We start from the raw sequence: 15,487 nt of genomic DNA on the forward strand, positions 1-15,487 counted from the left end.
GCTCTGAGGAAGACCTGCAGATGGAAGAAAGTTTATAATAAAACACCCATGCAGAGGGGAACCAGGTGCCTCAAGGTTTTCTACAGGACGTTTGAATTCAGATTGGGAAGGCCATGAGGAAGCTGCGTCTCAGTGAGCTTTGTCCAAAGAACAGCCACTTCATCATAGTTTTTAATTTCACAGTGAGCCTTGAAAATAAATCTAGAAAGAAGAATTTAATCATCATAGCATTTTCACTCTGGCCTTTGCCCCAAAGGCATGCAGTTAGCAGAAAGGGTGGGGTGAAGAGTCCTCACTGCTTTCTGGACCTGTTCTCCCCGCCTGGCGAAGGCCATCACAGCAGGCACTAGTAACTGGCTTCGGAGGCCAAGTTGCTCTCACACTTTTCTTGGGCAGATGGTTGGCAAATCATAAATTTCTATAGCTCCACCTGGCTCTCTGGGATTCCCCAGGGCTCAAAAAAAAAAAAAAAAAAAAAGTTACAAGAATGTTGAGTGCAAAACTAAACAAACAAAAACTGGCAGGTTAAAGATTACCTAGAAAATCCTTGGAAGCTGCATTCAAGATAGTTATCATGCCTAGAACATTCACTCATTTCCAGATGATTTGGAGCTTGATTTCAGAGACAAACAGGGACTAAGGAATCTTATTCTCTTTTTTTGCCACTTCACATCAAGAATCCCCTTGGCTCTGTGGTGTTCTTGTCACTTTCTGTATGAGATTCAGCAGAGCACACGGTGGCCTCCTTCCTGAGAAGGAGCTGGTATCCTGTGGGGCACCCTCATCCCAGGCTTTCACAGCCCGGAAGGCACCCCCCACCCTCAGGGGCAATCGCAGCTCAATGCTGCACCCCAAAGTGAGCAAGTCACTACTTCCCTTCTTGTGGAGCTGGGCCTCCATGGTGGTCTCAGGGGATAAGTAATTTGTAAGTGCCTGTACTCTGTGCCCCTGAGCACTTTAAAGAGCTGGGAGCATTTGAAAATCCAATCAGATTATTTTGAAAACAAAAACAGCCCTTTCTCCTCTAGCCCTGCCCATAGACACCTAAAGATTGGGCGGGCTCTTAATTGATTCTACGTCTGTAAAGGAAAATGAACTAACATTGCCCTAGATTAAAAAAGAAAGAAAAGTCATTTTAAAGACAGTCTGCCAGCCAGAATAGTTGGATTTTAAGAAAACACGTTTATGGAGTATGATTTTGTTTTCCCCAGGAGTTGAGTAATTCCATGCTGGGGATTTCCCCCCCACAATTGTTGCCCCCTATTCAGACAACACTTGTCCTCTCCAGGAACATCCCTGGGGTAGGAATGTTAGATCCCACCTTAGGAGGCTACAGGTGATGATGATTCCACAGACTTCCCATTTAAAACCAGAAGACTGATAAATATTTCCAGTGATCTTCAATGTCCTCTTTTTCATTTCAGGGTCTTTTTTTGCATTGTGACCAAGATACCTCGTTGCTTTTCTCTTATTTTCTTCATATAATTCACATACCATAAAATTCTCCCTTTTCAAGTGTGCAATCCAGTGTTTTTTAGGATATTCACAAGGTTGCCAGTTATTGGCGTATTACAGACAGGGAAGGACCAGGGAACCTGTCGCTGCTGGTGTGTAAGTCAGACCTCTCTGCTTGGCCCACAGCTACGTTTGGAAGAAGGACAGCGTGGTCCTCAGCCCATCCAGCAGTTCTAGAATCGTGGTGGAGAAAGACGGCGCCCTCCTCATCAGCCAGACGTGGTCAGGCGACATCGGCGACTACACCTGTGAGATCATTTCGGAAGGCGGGAACGACTCCAGGACGGCGCGGCTGGAAGTAATGTGAGTCTCGCAGCTGTCCAGGGTTAACGACGTCTAATTATCCACGTCACTGCGTCCAGCCGTCTCCCTGGGAAGTGGCTGTCACTTAACACTCGAGCCGGTCACACTGGGTCCCAAGTCAGCAGTTTAGCGCAACCCCCTGTGCCACGTGGCCCTGTACATTTAAGGGTTGGTTTTTGCAACCTCAAAGTTTAAAGCATCCGTCCTTGGTTCGGGTGGTTCAGTCTTTGATTTTCATCACCACTGACCCCTTTTATTATGTCTCCTCATTGACTCCAGTCGTGGCGGGTTCTGTTTACTAAACCATGCTTGAGTAACATGCAGCACCTTTTCGCCTGAATGCCAGTCAGATCGCCTGGTGACGGAGAGCTGAGTCTGTCCCCAAGGAGACCGAGTGGACTGTAGGAAGTCATCCCCGGCTTCCTCTCCACAAGCCAAGGGAGGCTTTCCCCAAGGCTTTTGAAATCCTGAAAATAGCAAATGGGTGCACGTTACTTCCAATTAGACCTACCTGGGCGTCCGAAGCCCGGGTGGGGGACCATGGGGTGCCTCCACCTTAGCACCCCTTTTTCCCTTAGCTCCTTCCTTCTCATGGAGCATGAAGCTGAAATGCCAACTGGCAAATTTTATTTTTCCAACATGTTTTTATTTGCTTTATAATCATTTCCTCCCAGATATTTCTGAGCACACAGGTACAGAAATTGAACCTGAAAATAAAGAGTCAAAGCAGAACAGCTGTCAGGGCAGCAGCCTGCCCCCTTGGCCCTCGCCAGGCCGTCCCGACTCACCCTCCCATTCTGTGCCATTTGCCAATGGCAAGTGTGAGAGGTTTTTCCTCCTGGACTCTGCTCGCCTGGATCCAGGATGATTCTATGGGCAAAAGCCATTCCCTAAAATAGAATATGCACACTCTGAGTACAAGGGCCATATCTCATTCGTCTCTGAATCCCTAGCACCCAGCCAAGGGGAGTAAAGACAGGATGCTTGCTAAATGCTGAGCCCGTGGCAGTCCGTATTTGTCGCATGCGTACATCCCTGAATGAACAAACAGCCCCCAGCCACTTCTGGAATTCGGAGGGTTAATGATATGTAGCAGCTAGTCCAGTAGCCCTGTTAGCTGTACCTTCAGCACCTGGAACAAGCCTGTCCCGCCTCTTAGTCTGCCTCTCCCAGGTGACCCCTCACTCTCTTTGTCAGTTAAGTCCTGTTGGGAGCAAAGGTAGCACTAGACAGTCGTGACACAACAGGTACCCACAGCCCAGGAGGATTGGCCACCATGCAGGTGGTGCTGTGCTTTGCCAGTGTGCGCAGAAGTGCCAGGGTCCCCCCGCACCCTGCCTTCAGCTGTGAGAGCCCACTGCTCGCAGTCTCTTTCAGTTGCGCCCATGGCCCCCGCAGACGCCTCAGCCACCTGCTACCTCCGTGGCCAGGCTTGTGTTTGCCAGTACCTGAAGGACCCGTCCTCCTGCTAAGGGATCCAGCTCCCAGGGCCCTCCTTCCCCTCTGATGCCAGGGTGTCTCCCACTGTGCTTCCTCAGGACCCCAGTCAGCCCTCCACCTAGCACAGACCACCCTGGGCTGTAGGAGCCCATTTTCAGGACGCCTTTCCCTGCTGAGGGATGAGCACCCAAAGGCACGGTTTTATATTTCAAATGCCAGGCATAGCGCCTGGAATAGCAGAGGCACCCTAGAAATGCTGTTGTTGGCTATTTGGTTGGATGTAAGAATGAATGGCTGAGCTTCTAGCTTGTTACAGGCCTTAGTCCCCCTTCTGACTCCCCCTCCTCTGTGTTCCTACCTGCAAAGCTAAGTGTCCTTGGCATTTCCCCATGAAAATATAAACAAGCTCAGCTCAACACCAGGGCACCAGGGCCCCAAATCCTTTTCAGCTCTGGTTTTCTTTCTTTCCTCCTTCTTTCCATATCTCAGGCTGGGGTTTTGTTTTGTTTTTTTCTGTTTTGATAATATTAGAGGACATGACCAGTGAATTCACATAATCTACTGTGCTATTCACATTTTTAAAACTACCTTTGAGAATGCTAAGTCATCTATCATAGGTATCAAATAAATAAGTGTTAGCATTTCATAAAGACTCTGTCAGCAGAAGCCAAATTGCATACTTCCAATATAGTACATTCTTTTTATTCTGCACACTTTTTATGTTCTACTGATTTACATATCTTCTCTACTATTTGCTTATTTGATTTCATCTAAGTAAAATACATTTTTCAGCAAATGTTCCTGTATCTATAAAATAATAGGCTTTCTGTAATGGCAAAACACCTCATCTCTAAATATAGAAATATTTGCAGACTTGTGATTCAAACCAATTTAGGTACAACTGGTTACAGAACTGATTTGGGAGATAGTTGTTCTTTGTGAATTGTTAGCATAATAAACTCTCCACTCTTCCAAATCCAAATGAATTGGCAAAGTTGTAGGTTATATCATGGTGTATCTTTGGAACCAAACAGGCTTAACTAGACGACATCAGTAATGGCAATTGGAATGATAATAACAATAATTCACACTTGCACGGTATTTTATGCTTCTAAGAGAACTTTCAAATGGAGCTCAGTAACATTTCCATGATTTACTCAAATGACATGAAAAAGCAAGAAGGGAAAAAACCTTGTATTGCAACAGTGACTGAGTGGTGCTTATGGCCAAACCGTGTCCTTTGAAAGTGCCTGAAAGCCTGTTTCCCCCTTGTTTCTCCACTTCAGTTAGGAGCTGCTTTGTTAAATACAGAAAGTAAGAGCATCAGAAGTAGGCTTTTCAAAAGCAGACCATCCACGCACTTGCGCTCACGCTCGTTTGCTTGGCATTTCGTGCTTCAGCAGCCCCTTCTCCATTAGGCCAAGAGCCGGGGGATGGGGAGATGCCACCCTGTCTCTTCCCTGCCGACACCTGTGCCCCTGGGCCCGTCACGGCCCTCCCCCACCCCCACCCCCCACTTCCTGCACTGTAACCTGGCCGTGGTCACTGACATGCAGGCGAGTGAACCAAGGCTCCTAAGATCCTGGCATGCAGCCCCCGCACCGAGTAAACCCTCTGTGCTCTGCGGCTCTTGCTGTCCCTTCCTCATCTGCTGAAAACAGAGACCATGCCTCCCCTCCCCAGCAGCACCGGCCTTCCACCCAGGGCCACCAAGCTTCTGTCCCTCTTACTCTGCTTTATTTTTGTCCTGCCTGTCTGTTGACTGCCGAATCCTCACTGCCTAGAACAGTGCCAGGTACCCAGCTCAGTAACTACCGGTGTAAACCTCTCTCCCCTTCTAAGTTGAAGTGGGTCTGCACACCCTGCACCACTGCGTGGAGGAGTCCTTGTCCAGAAGGGTCTGCACCACCTCCACCCCAAGGGAGAGGTTTCTGCAATTCCAGGTGGCCGTCCTGTGAATCAGCACACAGACCACCGCCAGGCGCTCGTCGCCAGTTGTTTCCGTGGTGCCTTTGAGGTAGGATTGTCCTCCAAGCTACTGGCTGTTGGAGCAGGCCTCCGGAACCTGCTCCTAAGGCTTGAGGCACCGATTGTTAAACCATTGCAAGGCCCAATTAGCATTGCATCTTTCCTCCTGAAACCAGAGATAATTCTTACAAGCCTTGGGTACAGAGAAAACGTCTTTTAGCCAGCAGACCTGAAGACTCAGGCCCCCAGGCAGTGGGAGAAGTTGCTTTTGGTAAAACTACTTCTGACAAAGACCTACTAAGGAGTGAACAACTTAATACCACCTCTGGAGAGTTCTCAGCCTCTCCTCCTCCTTTCCCCACTGCAGTCACAGGAGATGGGTTTGACCAAGTCAGCATTTGTGCGCTAAAGGGGCAGTGCCTTTTATAGCAACAAGATACTTACCTGATGCTCGTCTGCCCAAGCGGTTCCCAGGCAGCCACAATTTTACCAAGTACTTTCTCCTAAGTCTTTTTCAGAGCTGTGTTTCTCAAACACACCTAGCTTAACCCCTTCCTGGACAATCTGCTTTCATTCCATTGTTACCGTGTAGCTCGCCTGATGCTGATTTCCCTTCCCTCTAAATCACAACGTGGCTCAGCACTGGGCTTCACTCCATGGTGCTCTCAGCTCTCTGTCATTTGTCACCCTGTCTGCATGTCACTGTCTGTGAGTCACTCTGCTGATCATTTATCTCCTTTCAGAGTTGGCAGAGGAATGCCTAGATGCAATCTATTGCCATTCGGTGAGATTTTCTGAAATGCGTTCAGAATATATTAAAGCCTCATTTGTCCGTTATTGATGGATTAGTTAAGTATTTCATGAAGCTTAATTTTCCAGATAACCAAAACTTGTCTTTTAAAGAAACTGGCTATGATTCCAAGATACATTAAAAAGACTGCCTTGCTAAACAGGTAATATTGGACAAGGAGATCGTATGGAGAGGATTTTCCTGTAAGGTAGAGGGTTGAACCAGGAAACATCTATATTTCCTTCCAAGCCAAGTCCTGTGCTGGTGTCAGCTCACACACTGCATTGGCCCATCGCCCTGGGCGTGGCCAGGGTGGAGGCCGTCCTTACAGCTTTGTCACCTACACATGGTGATGTCCTCAGCATGCTGGGCTGGTAGGCCTGTGTTCCTGCACTGAATATCTCAGGGCTGCTGTGCTTTTTAGCTGCCTAAAGCGTCTCTTTGGAACCCCTTGTCTCTCCCTCAACCTCGGGCTTTCAGCCACCACTCTTGGCTCCTCAGGTGCCCGCTTCTTGAGGGCCTTGGGGCCTTCTCATTGGTGCTTTTGATCTGTTGGAGGAGGAGTTCTCTAGGAAACAGAATCAACAGGAGATAACTGTCAAGAGAAAGAGATTTTATAAGAGTCTGTCACATAACTGTGGGGATGCACAAGTCCAGGTTCCACAGGCAGGCTGCAACCAGGGGCTCCGATGAAAGTCCAGTGAAAGTCCTAGATGAGTTTCCGGGAGACACTGGCTGTCCAAAGACAGCTGGGAAATTCTCCCTGAATGCTGAAATCGCTTCCCCTTTTAAAACATTCAACTGCCTGGATAAAGCATCACTCATTGCTGACGGCGATCTCCCTGAGTGACATAGGTGTAATCAGCCATCTATGCAGTAAACTCACTGGTGACTAAAGTCCATAAATGTGCTCGTATTACAGTTAGCCCAGTGCTTGCTTGACCAAACAACTGGGCACAATCACCTGGCTGAGGTGACACATGACCCTAACCATCACAAGGGGCATCAGCACCCAACTTCTAGACTCAAGTCCTGAGTAAGAACCAGTGAGCGCAGACGGAGGGACAGCCCATGCCTAAGCATGGGGTGGGGCCTCTTGCCACGCTGCACAGTTCGTGACTTCTAAAGACTTAATGAACCACCGTAGACAGATGTCTCTTCACCTGTAAAGGGAGGTCATGTCCACGTGCCTCCTGTATTTTAGGCCAAGAGAAGCAAAATCAAGTACAAGAACCCGTGTTTTCTCAGCTGTGGGAAAGGTGTAGGATCTTAGAATTTAGAATTAGAGCAAGCATAACCCCCTCGAGACCACACTGAGAGGTTGCAGGGACGTGGCAGGCCCTCAGGAGCCTCGGGGGACGGGCCTGTTGCCCTTGGGGCTGGCCTCCTGCCCAGATCAGACCTCATCATCACGAGAGAGGAGAAAGCCAAGGTTTTGCAAGGTTGGTCCCAGGCCAGCCTGTGCACCCCACCTCCTGCTACCACGCCTGCTCTCTGACCCCCAGCATATGTGTCAGCTCTGCCCCCTTGTGCCTTTAACTTCTGGTCCATCTTGTCTCATGGCTTGTCTTCCCTCTGATGTTTTCTCAAAGAAAGTCTTGGGACCATTTCCACAAAGCTGTCTGTAGGGCCCCAGTCCCAGCCTGGGAAAGGAGGTTGAGCATGTACTGCATAAGGGCTCCCTCATGAGGGCACATCTTCGCATGGCCCTGCCAGGCCTCCCTTCTCGTGCCTTCCTCCACACACTGCTAACCCTGCATTCCCCCACCCCCACCCCAGCCCGCCCCGTCTTGCCCTCAGTGCGCCATTCCCCGTATGTGTCCTGCCTTGGCTCATGATCGGGCCCTGGAGCACCTTCCCTCACTGTCCACTTACCAGACTTTCCCCCCACCCAGTCCCTGCCACAGCCCTGCTGGGCCTTCCGGCCGGGCCTCCTTCCAGAAGCTCCATGGCCGAGACCTCAGGAGGCCAGGCTGCATGGTGGACCGTGTGCTCCTCCCGAGGCTGACTCTGTGAGAGGGTAGCACAGGGGCTCCTGAGCCCACCCCACACCCACAGGCAGCACGAAGCTCGAGAAGTGCCCGTCTGGCCATTCATGCACCCCTGCCATGCCCCAGGTGATGCAGGGATCAAGGAAAACAGCATCTGCACAAGGGCAGGGGAGGCAGCTCCTCAAACAAGCAGGGCGCAGTGTCATGTGTGCACCGTATTGATGTGGGCTATGGGTGGGAGACCCTTCATCTCCTTGTACATAACCTAAGCTGTCTGTGACTTGTGGGTGTGGGACTGTAAGAGGCTGCAGTCCTGCCCTTGGTGACCTGGCAACGACTCCAGTCCCAGGAAACAGTTTATCAATGCAAACTCTATAAACTTTAAATATTCCAGGAAAATGCAAACCAAATGTGCTAAAAGCTTATCTAGAATGTATAAGGTCCATGCTAAAAGTGTACCTAGGATGTGGACGATATATGCTAATTCAAGCCTATTGAGCACTGAAACAAAGAACAATTTGACCCTTCCTCTCTGTATAAAAGGATCTCAAAATTCTTGTTCAGGACTCGGGTTTGAAACAGAAAGCTCCCGAGTCCAGCTGGCCATCAATAAACCATTTTTCCTTCTCAAAATCATTCCTGAGTCCTGGCCTTTCTATACTCAAATAATTGAACCTCTCTCAACTGCTACAACAGTATAGCTCCAAAATATCTGTTGAATGAAGAAATCCACAAGCTGCGGTTGGGCAAAAGGAAGAAGTGATGCATTCTGCTCATTGTTTAAATGTGGCATATCCAAATGGTAGAGTATGATTCAGCTGTAAAAAGGAATAAAGCTCTGATCAAAGTGACATCATGGATGAACTTCGAGACATCATGCTGCATGAAAGAAGCCAGGCAAAAAGAACAAATATTGTAAGATTCTACTTTATGAAATATCTAGAAAAGGCAAATTCCTAGAGACATAAGGTAGATTGGACGTTACATGGGATGATGAGAGGGTGGGAAGTTATTGCTTCATGGGTGCAGATTCCATCTGGAGAAATGAAGTTCTGGTAATGAATGATGGTGACAGAAGCATAACATTGTAATGTAATTAATGCCACTGTATTACATACTTAAAAATGGTTAAAAATGGAAACATTTGTTTTATGACTGCTACCACAATAAAATAAAATAGAACACTGTAAAGAATTAATCAGAAGTGAAAAGGAGGCCTAGAAAGTCTCCGCAAAGGCGAGTGAGGCCGAGCTTTAGGTTGTGGTGGTGCTGCAGGCAAGGGAGCGGCCTGCACATCTGCACGTGGGCTCCGCAAGGCCCCCTTGGGGTCAGGACGTTGGGTGCTTTGGGGCTGGTGCCCATGGGGGACGAGGTTGGCTGGAGAAGGCTCAGACCACCTGGCCATGGGCAGAGGCAGGGAGGCTGCAGCATGTCCAGGTCTGCATTTGAGGGCGCCACCTGGGGCTGCACAGGTGCTCCCAGGCAGGCTTGAGTGGCAGCAGGCAGGGCTGTCAGGAGGGGCTGGCATGGCTCTCAGCGGAGCTGGTGTGGCCAGGTGGGCCGGACCCTGGAGGAAGCAGAGGGCTTGGTTGCCTGAGGACATCTGAGGTGCAGGGCAAGGCTTAGGGACCAAGGAGACACAGGCATGGAGAAGGGTGCGTGGGGCCAGGAGGACTCTGGCTCTGCTGGCGGGGGAACATGGGAGTACTGCTCTGCTGGGAAGAGCACTTCATGTCCCCCGGGAATGTTTAACCAAAACTGCTTCCTGCCTGGCTGCAGGATGCCACCATGTTCCCAGGGTCACATCCCTGTGCCAGTCTTTTCTGGTCCCGGTGTGTGAGCCACATCCATTTCCAGGGCCTTAGGGGCAGGCACCCTTTTCCACCCCCACGGGGGTCTGGGAGCCCCCTGGGTCTACCACTGTCCCCACAGGGACAAGGACCTGGAATCAGCCCCGCTCAGCCTTGAGCTCCCGCCCGCGCGTGGGGAAGCCTCACGCCCAGGGCCTTCTCGGAGGTGTTGATTCAGGTTCATTCCCACGGTGTTGTCGGGTGGGGCGTCCCAGTGACGGTGGTTTGGTTTGATTTCAATCAGACCAATTCGGAGTGGGAAAAATCCATAAAATGGAAAGGAAGTGTGCCTTGGTAGAAGTAGACTAGGTCTTTTCATCCTGGCGTTCCCTTCATATTGGGCTTCGTCAGAAATCTAACGGAGCTGTGGTTGTTGGAGAACTCAAGTAGAAATAACAGCTCCTTTACTGATTTAAAACTTAATTCACAGTTAAAGAGAAAAGAAGACAACATTTCAGACTCAAGTTTATTTTTTATTGTACTAAATTAAAGTTGCTGTCTACATTAGAAATATTGGTTTGTTTATAAACTGCGTGCATGGGTTAGAGAGCTGTGTTTCTTAGGTAGCTGCAAGCATATAACAGCTTAATAAATTCCAAAGTGTAATGAGGACATTTTTTAAATTAAAAATATCAAGTATAATTATGGCTTTTTATTCTGACCTGTGTGGGTCGGTAGTAACCGATGTCTAAGCAAAACCAAAAACTAGCGGGTGAAATGGGTCCCCCTCAGCATCCCCCTTCCCACTGCTGCTTGGGAACATTGATGGAAGGGGCAGCCATCCGGAACGACCACAAAGCAGGGTCTTGCTCCCAGACTTACGGAAAGTGAAGGTTAAATACTGGACTTGGCCAGCTTATGATTTTGAGATGTTAGACCCGTCTTTGGGTCTAAACTATACAGCTGGATTTTGTAGCTTTGTCATCAGTAAACCCCAGTGAAGACATTTTCTATTAGTAACTTCTTTTCAGAATTTATTTGCTTTAATTCTCAGCTTTGCTGAAGGGCTAGTCACCATTTCCACGGGGTTTTAGTTAGTGCTTTTGCCGCATTTCCCTTTAAATGCTTTCCCTCCCAAATCCCCGCTCTCCAGCAGAAGACAGGATGGCAGTATAACCGCATGCTGTTGACGCGTTGGCTCAGAGTACAGAGGAACATTTTGGCTACTAACTCCGAGTGGCTAGTGTTGGAAACGTCCATGTTAAACCATGTTTTCCTGGCCCTTTTTCCTGTTTATATAGTTTACTGGATTTTCATTACCAGCTTATAATTGTAAAAGAAAATTGTTGACCAGGTTTTCCCAATTAAGTAACATACTATGTAAAAATTGGGATCCCTCCCCCGTTTAAGGAACATTGTCATTAATTGTTTCAGTCCTTACCAAAGAGATGAACACAAATCATGTTTTGAAATCAGTACTGCTGTGAAGAGTAAAGTTGGGTTAGCCTCTGTGTTTGGCCATGTCTTACGTTCTTCATTTTTAAAATATGACACACCATGACTATTTATCCCACGTTAGCCATCAATTCCAATGTGCATTTTTTTCTTTTTTTCTTTCTTTTTCCCCAAGTGAACTGCCTCATTCCCCGCAGAACCTCCTGGCCTACCTGAATTCTTCCCACAGTCACTCTGTGATGCTCTCCTGGGTCCGGCCCTTTGATGGAAACAGCCCTGTCCTTTATTACATCGTGGAGCTGTCTGAAAACAGTAAGTAGGAAAACGAAACTGTCACCATGGACAATAATCAGATTTCTCTCTGCGCTCCTAATGTCCTTAACCTTTACTGGTGCCTCAGCCCTAACACAGCTAGTGAAATATTATGATGCTTTACGGGGTTTCAAATTAAAAAGGCAGCTCCCGCATTCAGCACGTAAAAGGCAAGGGGGCCCCGGCAGAGGGAAGAAACAGTTCCAGGGCTTCCAACTGCTGGAGCCACCCCTGCAGCCCCAGCGGCCTCACGCGGGTCATTCACGCCACCCTCGACCTGCTCGGGGCTGGGGTTTCCCAGCGGCCTTTGATCTCCTCTGACCTCGCCGACCACAGAGCTGTCCAGCCGTTCCCCTGCTGCACCCCTAAAGTCCTTCCGCAGGAAACCCCACGCCGTCCCGTGGTCGCAACGGCGTCTTTTCTTGACGGCTCACATGTTTGTATCTTTTGACCAGACCTCCAGGCCCGTACATGGGACCCCATTCCTGGGTGTCTGTTTGTCTCAGAGACTTCTCCAACTTGTCTTCTTCAGACTCCACCCCTGGACTTTTTGTTTTTTCTAACCCTGTGCCTGTGCTCACCTCCTGTTCCAGCCGATGATCACTGTCCTGCTCAAGCCAGGACCCGGCAGCTGTGCCCACTCCCCCTCTCCACACACACCCTCTGCATGGGCAGCCTGCCTGCCTTCTCAGGCGCAGCTGAGCTTTGCTGCCTTCGCTCTGTGCCTCCAGGAGCTGTCATCCATGACCCCTCACCTGGACGGTCGCTGCAGCCTTCCCACTGGCCCTGCTTCTCCTTTGGCTCTTCTTAGCCCTTCTCCCCAGGGGGCAGCACTGACCTTAAAACATCCCTGAGCATGCCGCTCCCCCTGTACACCTGCAGGGTTCCCTGCTGCCCCTAGAATAAGGCCGGAACTCCTGCCCCTCCTGCAGCCTTGCCTCGGCCACCCCCCTCTGCGCTCTGCTCCCTGCATGGGCCACGTTCCCCCTTCAGCGCTGGCCCCTGCCTGGACAGGCCATGGGACTGTGCCACTGGGCTTCTCTGTTATCGATCACTAGTCAAGGAAGGGTTACAGCTCGGCTGAATCTTTTAGGCCTACGCCCAGTACCTCCCTCGATGAGGCCCGCCTCTGGAGGGGTCCCCTGAAGGGCTGAAGAGAGACTGAGACCGTCTCGCAGAAGGGAAGCTCCCTCCGCTCCTGGCTTCCACAGAACAAGGGCTGTGTCCGAGGCCACGCCAACCATTTTCTCAACAGACTGTGGCAGGGCCCTTCCAGCCCGTCATGGTGCTGAAGTAAGAAGCACGGCCTGCACCCGTGCCTCCAGTGCCGCATTCACGCAGTCACTCAACAACAGCTCATGGTCGGGCCTCTGTGCCTACCAGCCGGGGCCGGGGTGCAGAGATGAAGCGATGGGTCTGTCACAGCAGCCAGGCTGCCCATCACGTTGCAAAGTGCTGTAGAATGCGGGTGAGAGGGACGGTCCTGCCTCGGAATGGGGTGGGAGACAAACTGGAGGAAGCCTCAGAGTAGACCAGGTGAAAAGCAGGGGACAGCACAAGCAGAGACCCCAAGCTGTCCAGCCTCAAGTCCTGTTGAGGGCGACAGATGGTCTAGTGGGACCGCAGCGTGGCATCGGCAGGGACCTTGCTGGCATCTTGCGGTAGTCCCTGCCTGGGAGAGTCTTGCTCCTTCCTGGCCTAGGGCCTCTTTCCTTCCATAGCTCCCTGTGGTCACACTCAGGCAGAGGGCACATTTCCTCCTCAGGGCTGCCCTGCCCTTACATCCACTCCCCTGTGAGTATCGACAGCATTAAGAATTAGTGGGTTACATGCCTCTCTTCTAGCAAGGCGATGCACCCTTTAAGGGCAGGGTCCCGTGTGCCAATATTCTTTATCCTGACACTGAGCAACTCTGTGGGTCTCGAATAGCCCCATTTCCCTGATGATGTGACCAAGGACGTCAGTGGACCCTCGTTAGCCCGAGTCGCAGGCTGGACCTGCCTTGGAGCTGGCCGAGCCCCCAGCAGCTCCTCCTTCAGAGCGACTACAGAGCGACTTCAGAGTGACTACCAGAGGCCTCCACGGTGGGTCAGATCCTAGCTCTGGGCTGACTGATTCCAGCCGTGCAGAGGAAGGCTCTGACGCCTCTTCCACAGTGTGTGCCGCTGTTCGTTGATTGGGTGCCTGTCTTCCTGCCGCAGCTAATAGAGAGACCAGCACTGTCTTCTGGCCAGTGATCTGGCTTTTATTTTTATTAGGAGCTAGTGCCCTTAAGAAGCAGCTGAACATGCTGGCTAATTATGGTCAGAAAGAACAGCTTAGCGGCAAGAACACTAAAATGAAAATTACATTTGGCCTACACTCAGCACTGTGCAAATGGCCCACACTCAATAACCTCACCCAATAGGTCCATTCATCCAGCTACTTGGGAGGCTGCTGCCGCCAGCTCCCCCTGGCAGGCTGGTTAGGATGCCATTCTCCTGGAAACCACAGAGCCTGCAGGGGCCAGGCAGGGATGGTGAAACGGCAGAGGCAGGGCGTAGGAACACCTGCCCTCTCGCCGGCCCAGCGCCGCAGAAGGGCCTCCCGGAGCTCCACGGAGCAGAACGCTGGGGCTGGAACTGCGCCCGTGGCCCAGCACTAGACTAGAGAAACCCCTCACGGAGAATGTGCGGGGCGCTCTGCAGGCATCCCACGGCTAGCTTCTCTCAGAAGCCGGGTGCTTCCCTTGTCCCAGGTGCCTTTTTAGTCGGTGGAGACCCAGACGGGCAGGTAGTGCCCAGGGGCCTGGTGCAGGGTACAAGCCTGGCGAGCTGCAGGGCACAGAGCGTCAGGCAGGCGGCGGGCGGGAGAGCCGGGCTCTGCTCTGCTGGAGAGGGCAGGGCTCCTCCAGGGCTTGGCAGCGAGGCCTCCTGATAGAAGCAGGCTGAGTGCTGTGGCTAGTGCAAGCAGCCCGCCCACGCGCGAACCCTTCTGGAGTATGGTCAGGAGTGGTGTTTCTCTGAAATCCTGATGATCACAAGCCCGGAGCCTGTCAGGAAAACAGCCACCGACTTAGAAGTAGGCCGGCAAAGGCCCCGGGGTCTCTTCAAGCTGCCTTCAAGGTCACCTCCCCCCTAGAGGCTGCACTTTTCACTGTCTTTGAGCTAGTTTACAACTGCAAATCGTAGGCCCTACAGTAATGCAAAGTGTTCTTGTCAATAGAAAAGGAAATACATTTTGCCCAGAGGAATTGATATTGACCAGTTTTCCATCAATTTGTAAATTCTGATTATATGTATGTGCATCTTTTGAATTCTCCCTTGATGCTTCTGTAACATCTCACTGGTTCCCTCATTAATTAGTGAATTAACTAAAATCTTTGGCACATGTTCATTTTATATTGTATGAGAGCCATGATTTTACCTTTTAAAAATTTACCCTTTAGTATTAGTGTATCAGCGCCACACAGTGCTAAGTCGGGTTCTCACCTAACAAGCATCCATGGGAACCCTGTGTTAGAGAGGCGGCTAGTCCTGTGCCTGCTTGCTTCCATGGGCTGCCCTGAGGCATGCCGCTGCCCAGTGGAACAACGGTGGTCTTTACCAAGGGCAGGAATTCTTTAAAACCTTGGCCCCTACTGTCATAGGTCTCCTGGTAAGTACTCGGAGATAACAAGAATATTAATAAGAAAAATTCAGACTGCTTCATCCTCTTTGTGTTCTACTGTTAGTTTTTAAATTGATGTGAACATTCCTAGTGGTGATTTTATATTATAATGTATAGTATTTAAATTTAATTAAAATCTAAAATCCTGGGAAGCAGATGTAGCTCAAATGCTTGAGTGCTTGCCTCCCGTGTTTGAGGTCCTGGGTTCAATCCCTGGCACCTCCTAAAAAACAAACGGACAAAAAAGCCAACTCTCACTGGAGAGCAGATGTAGC

General features: G+C 50.3%; 1 protein-coding gene across 5 annotated transcripts in view; it reads left to right on the top strand.

The window, feature by feature from the left end:
- Nucleotides 1-15,487, top strand: part of SDK1 (sidekick cell adhesion molecule 1) — a 917,480-nt gene that overhangs the window by 679,897 nt on the left and 222,096 nt on the right. For all 5 annotated transcript variants that reach the window (XM_058285708.1, XM_058285711.2, XM_058285709.2 and 2 more), the window contains exons 13-14: nucleotides 1,642-1,818; nucleotides 11,428-11,564. In XM_058285708.1, coding sequence (XP_058141691.1) covers nucleotides 1,642-1,818; nucleotides 11,428-11,564 — 314 coding nt within the window. The remainder of the gene's footprint in view (nucleotides 1-1,641; nucleotides 1,819-11,427; nucleotides 11,565-15,487) is intronic.

This window comes from Dasypus novemcinctus, chromosome 23 (assembly GCF_030445035.2).
Source record: "Dasypus novemcinctus isolate mDasNov1 chromosome 23, mDasNov1.1.hap2, whole genome shotgun sequence".
Lineage (NCBI taxonomy): Eukaryota > Metazoa > Chordata > Mammalia > Cingulata > Dasypodidae > Dasypus > Dasypus novemcinctus.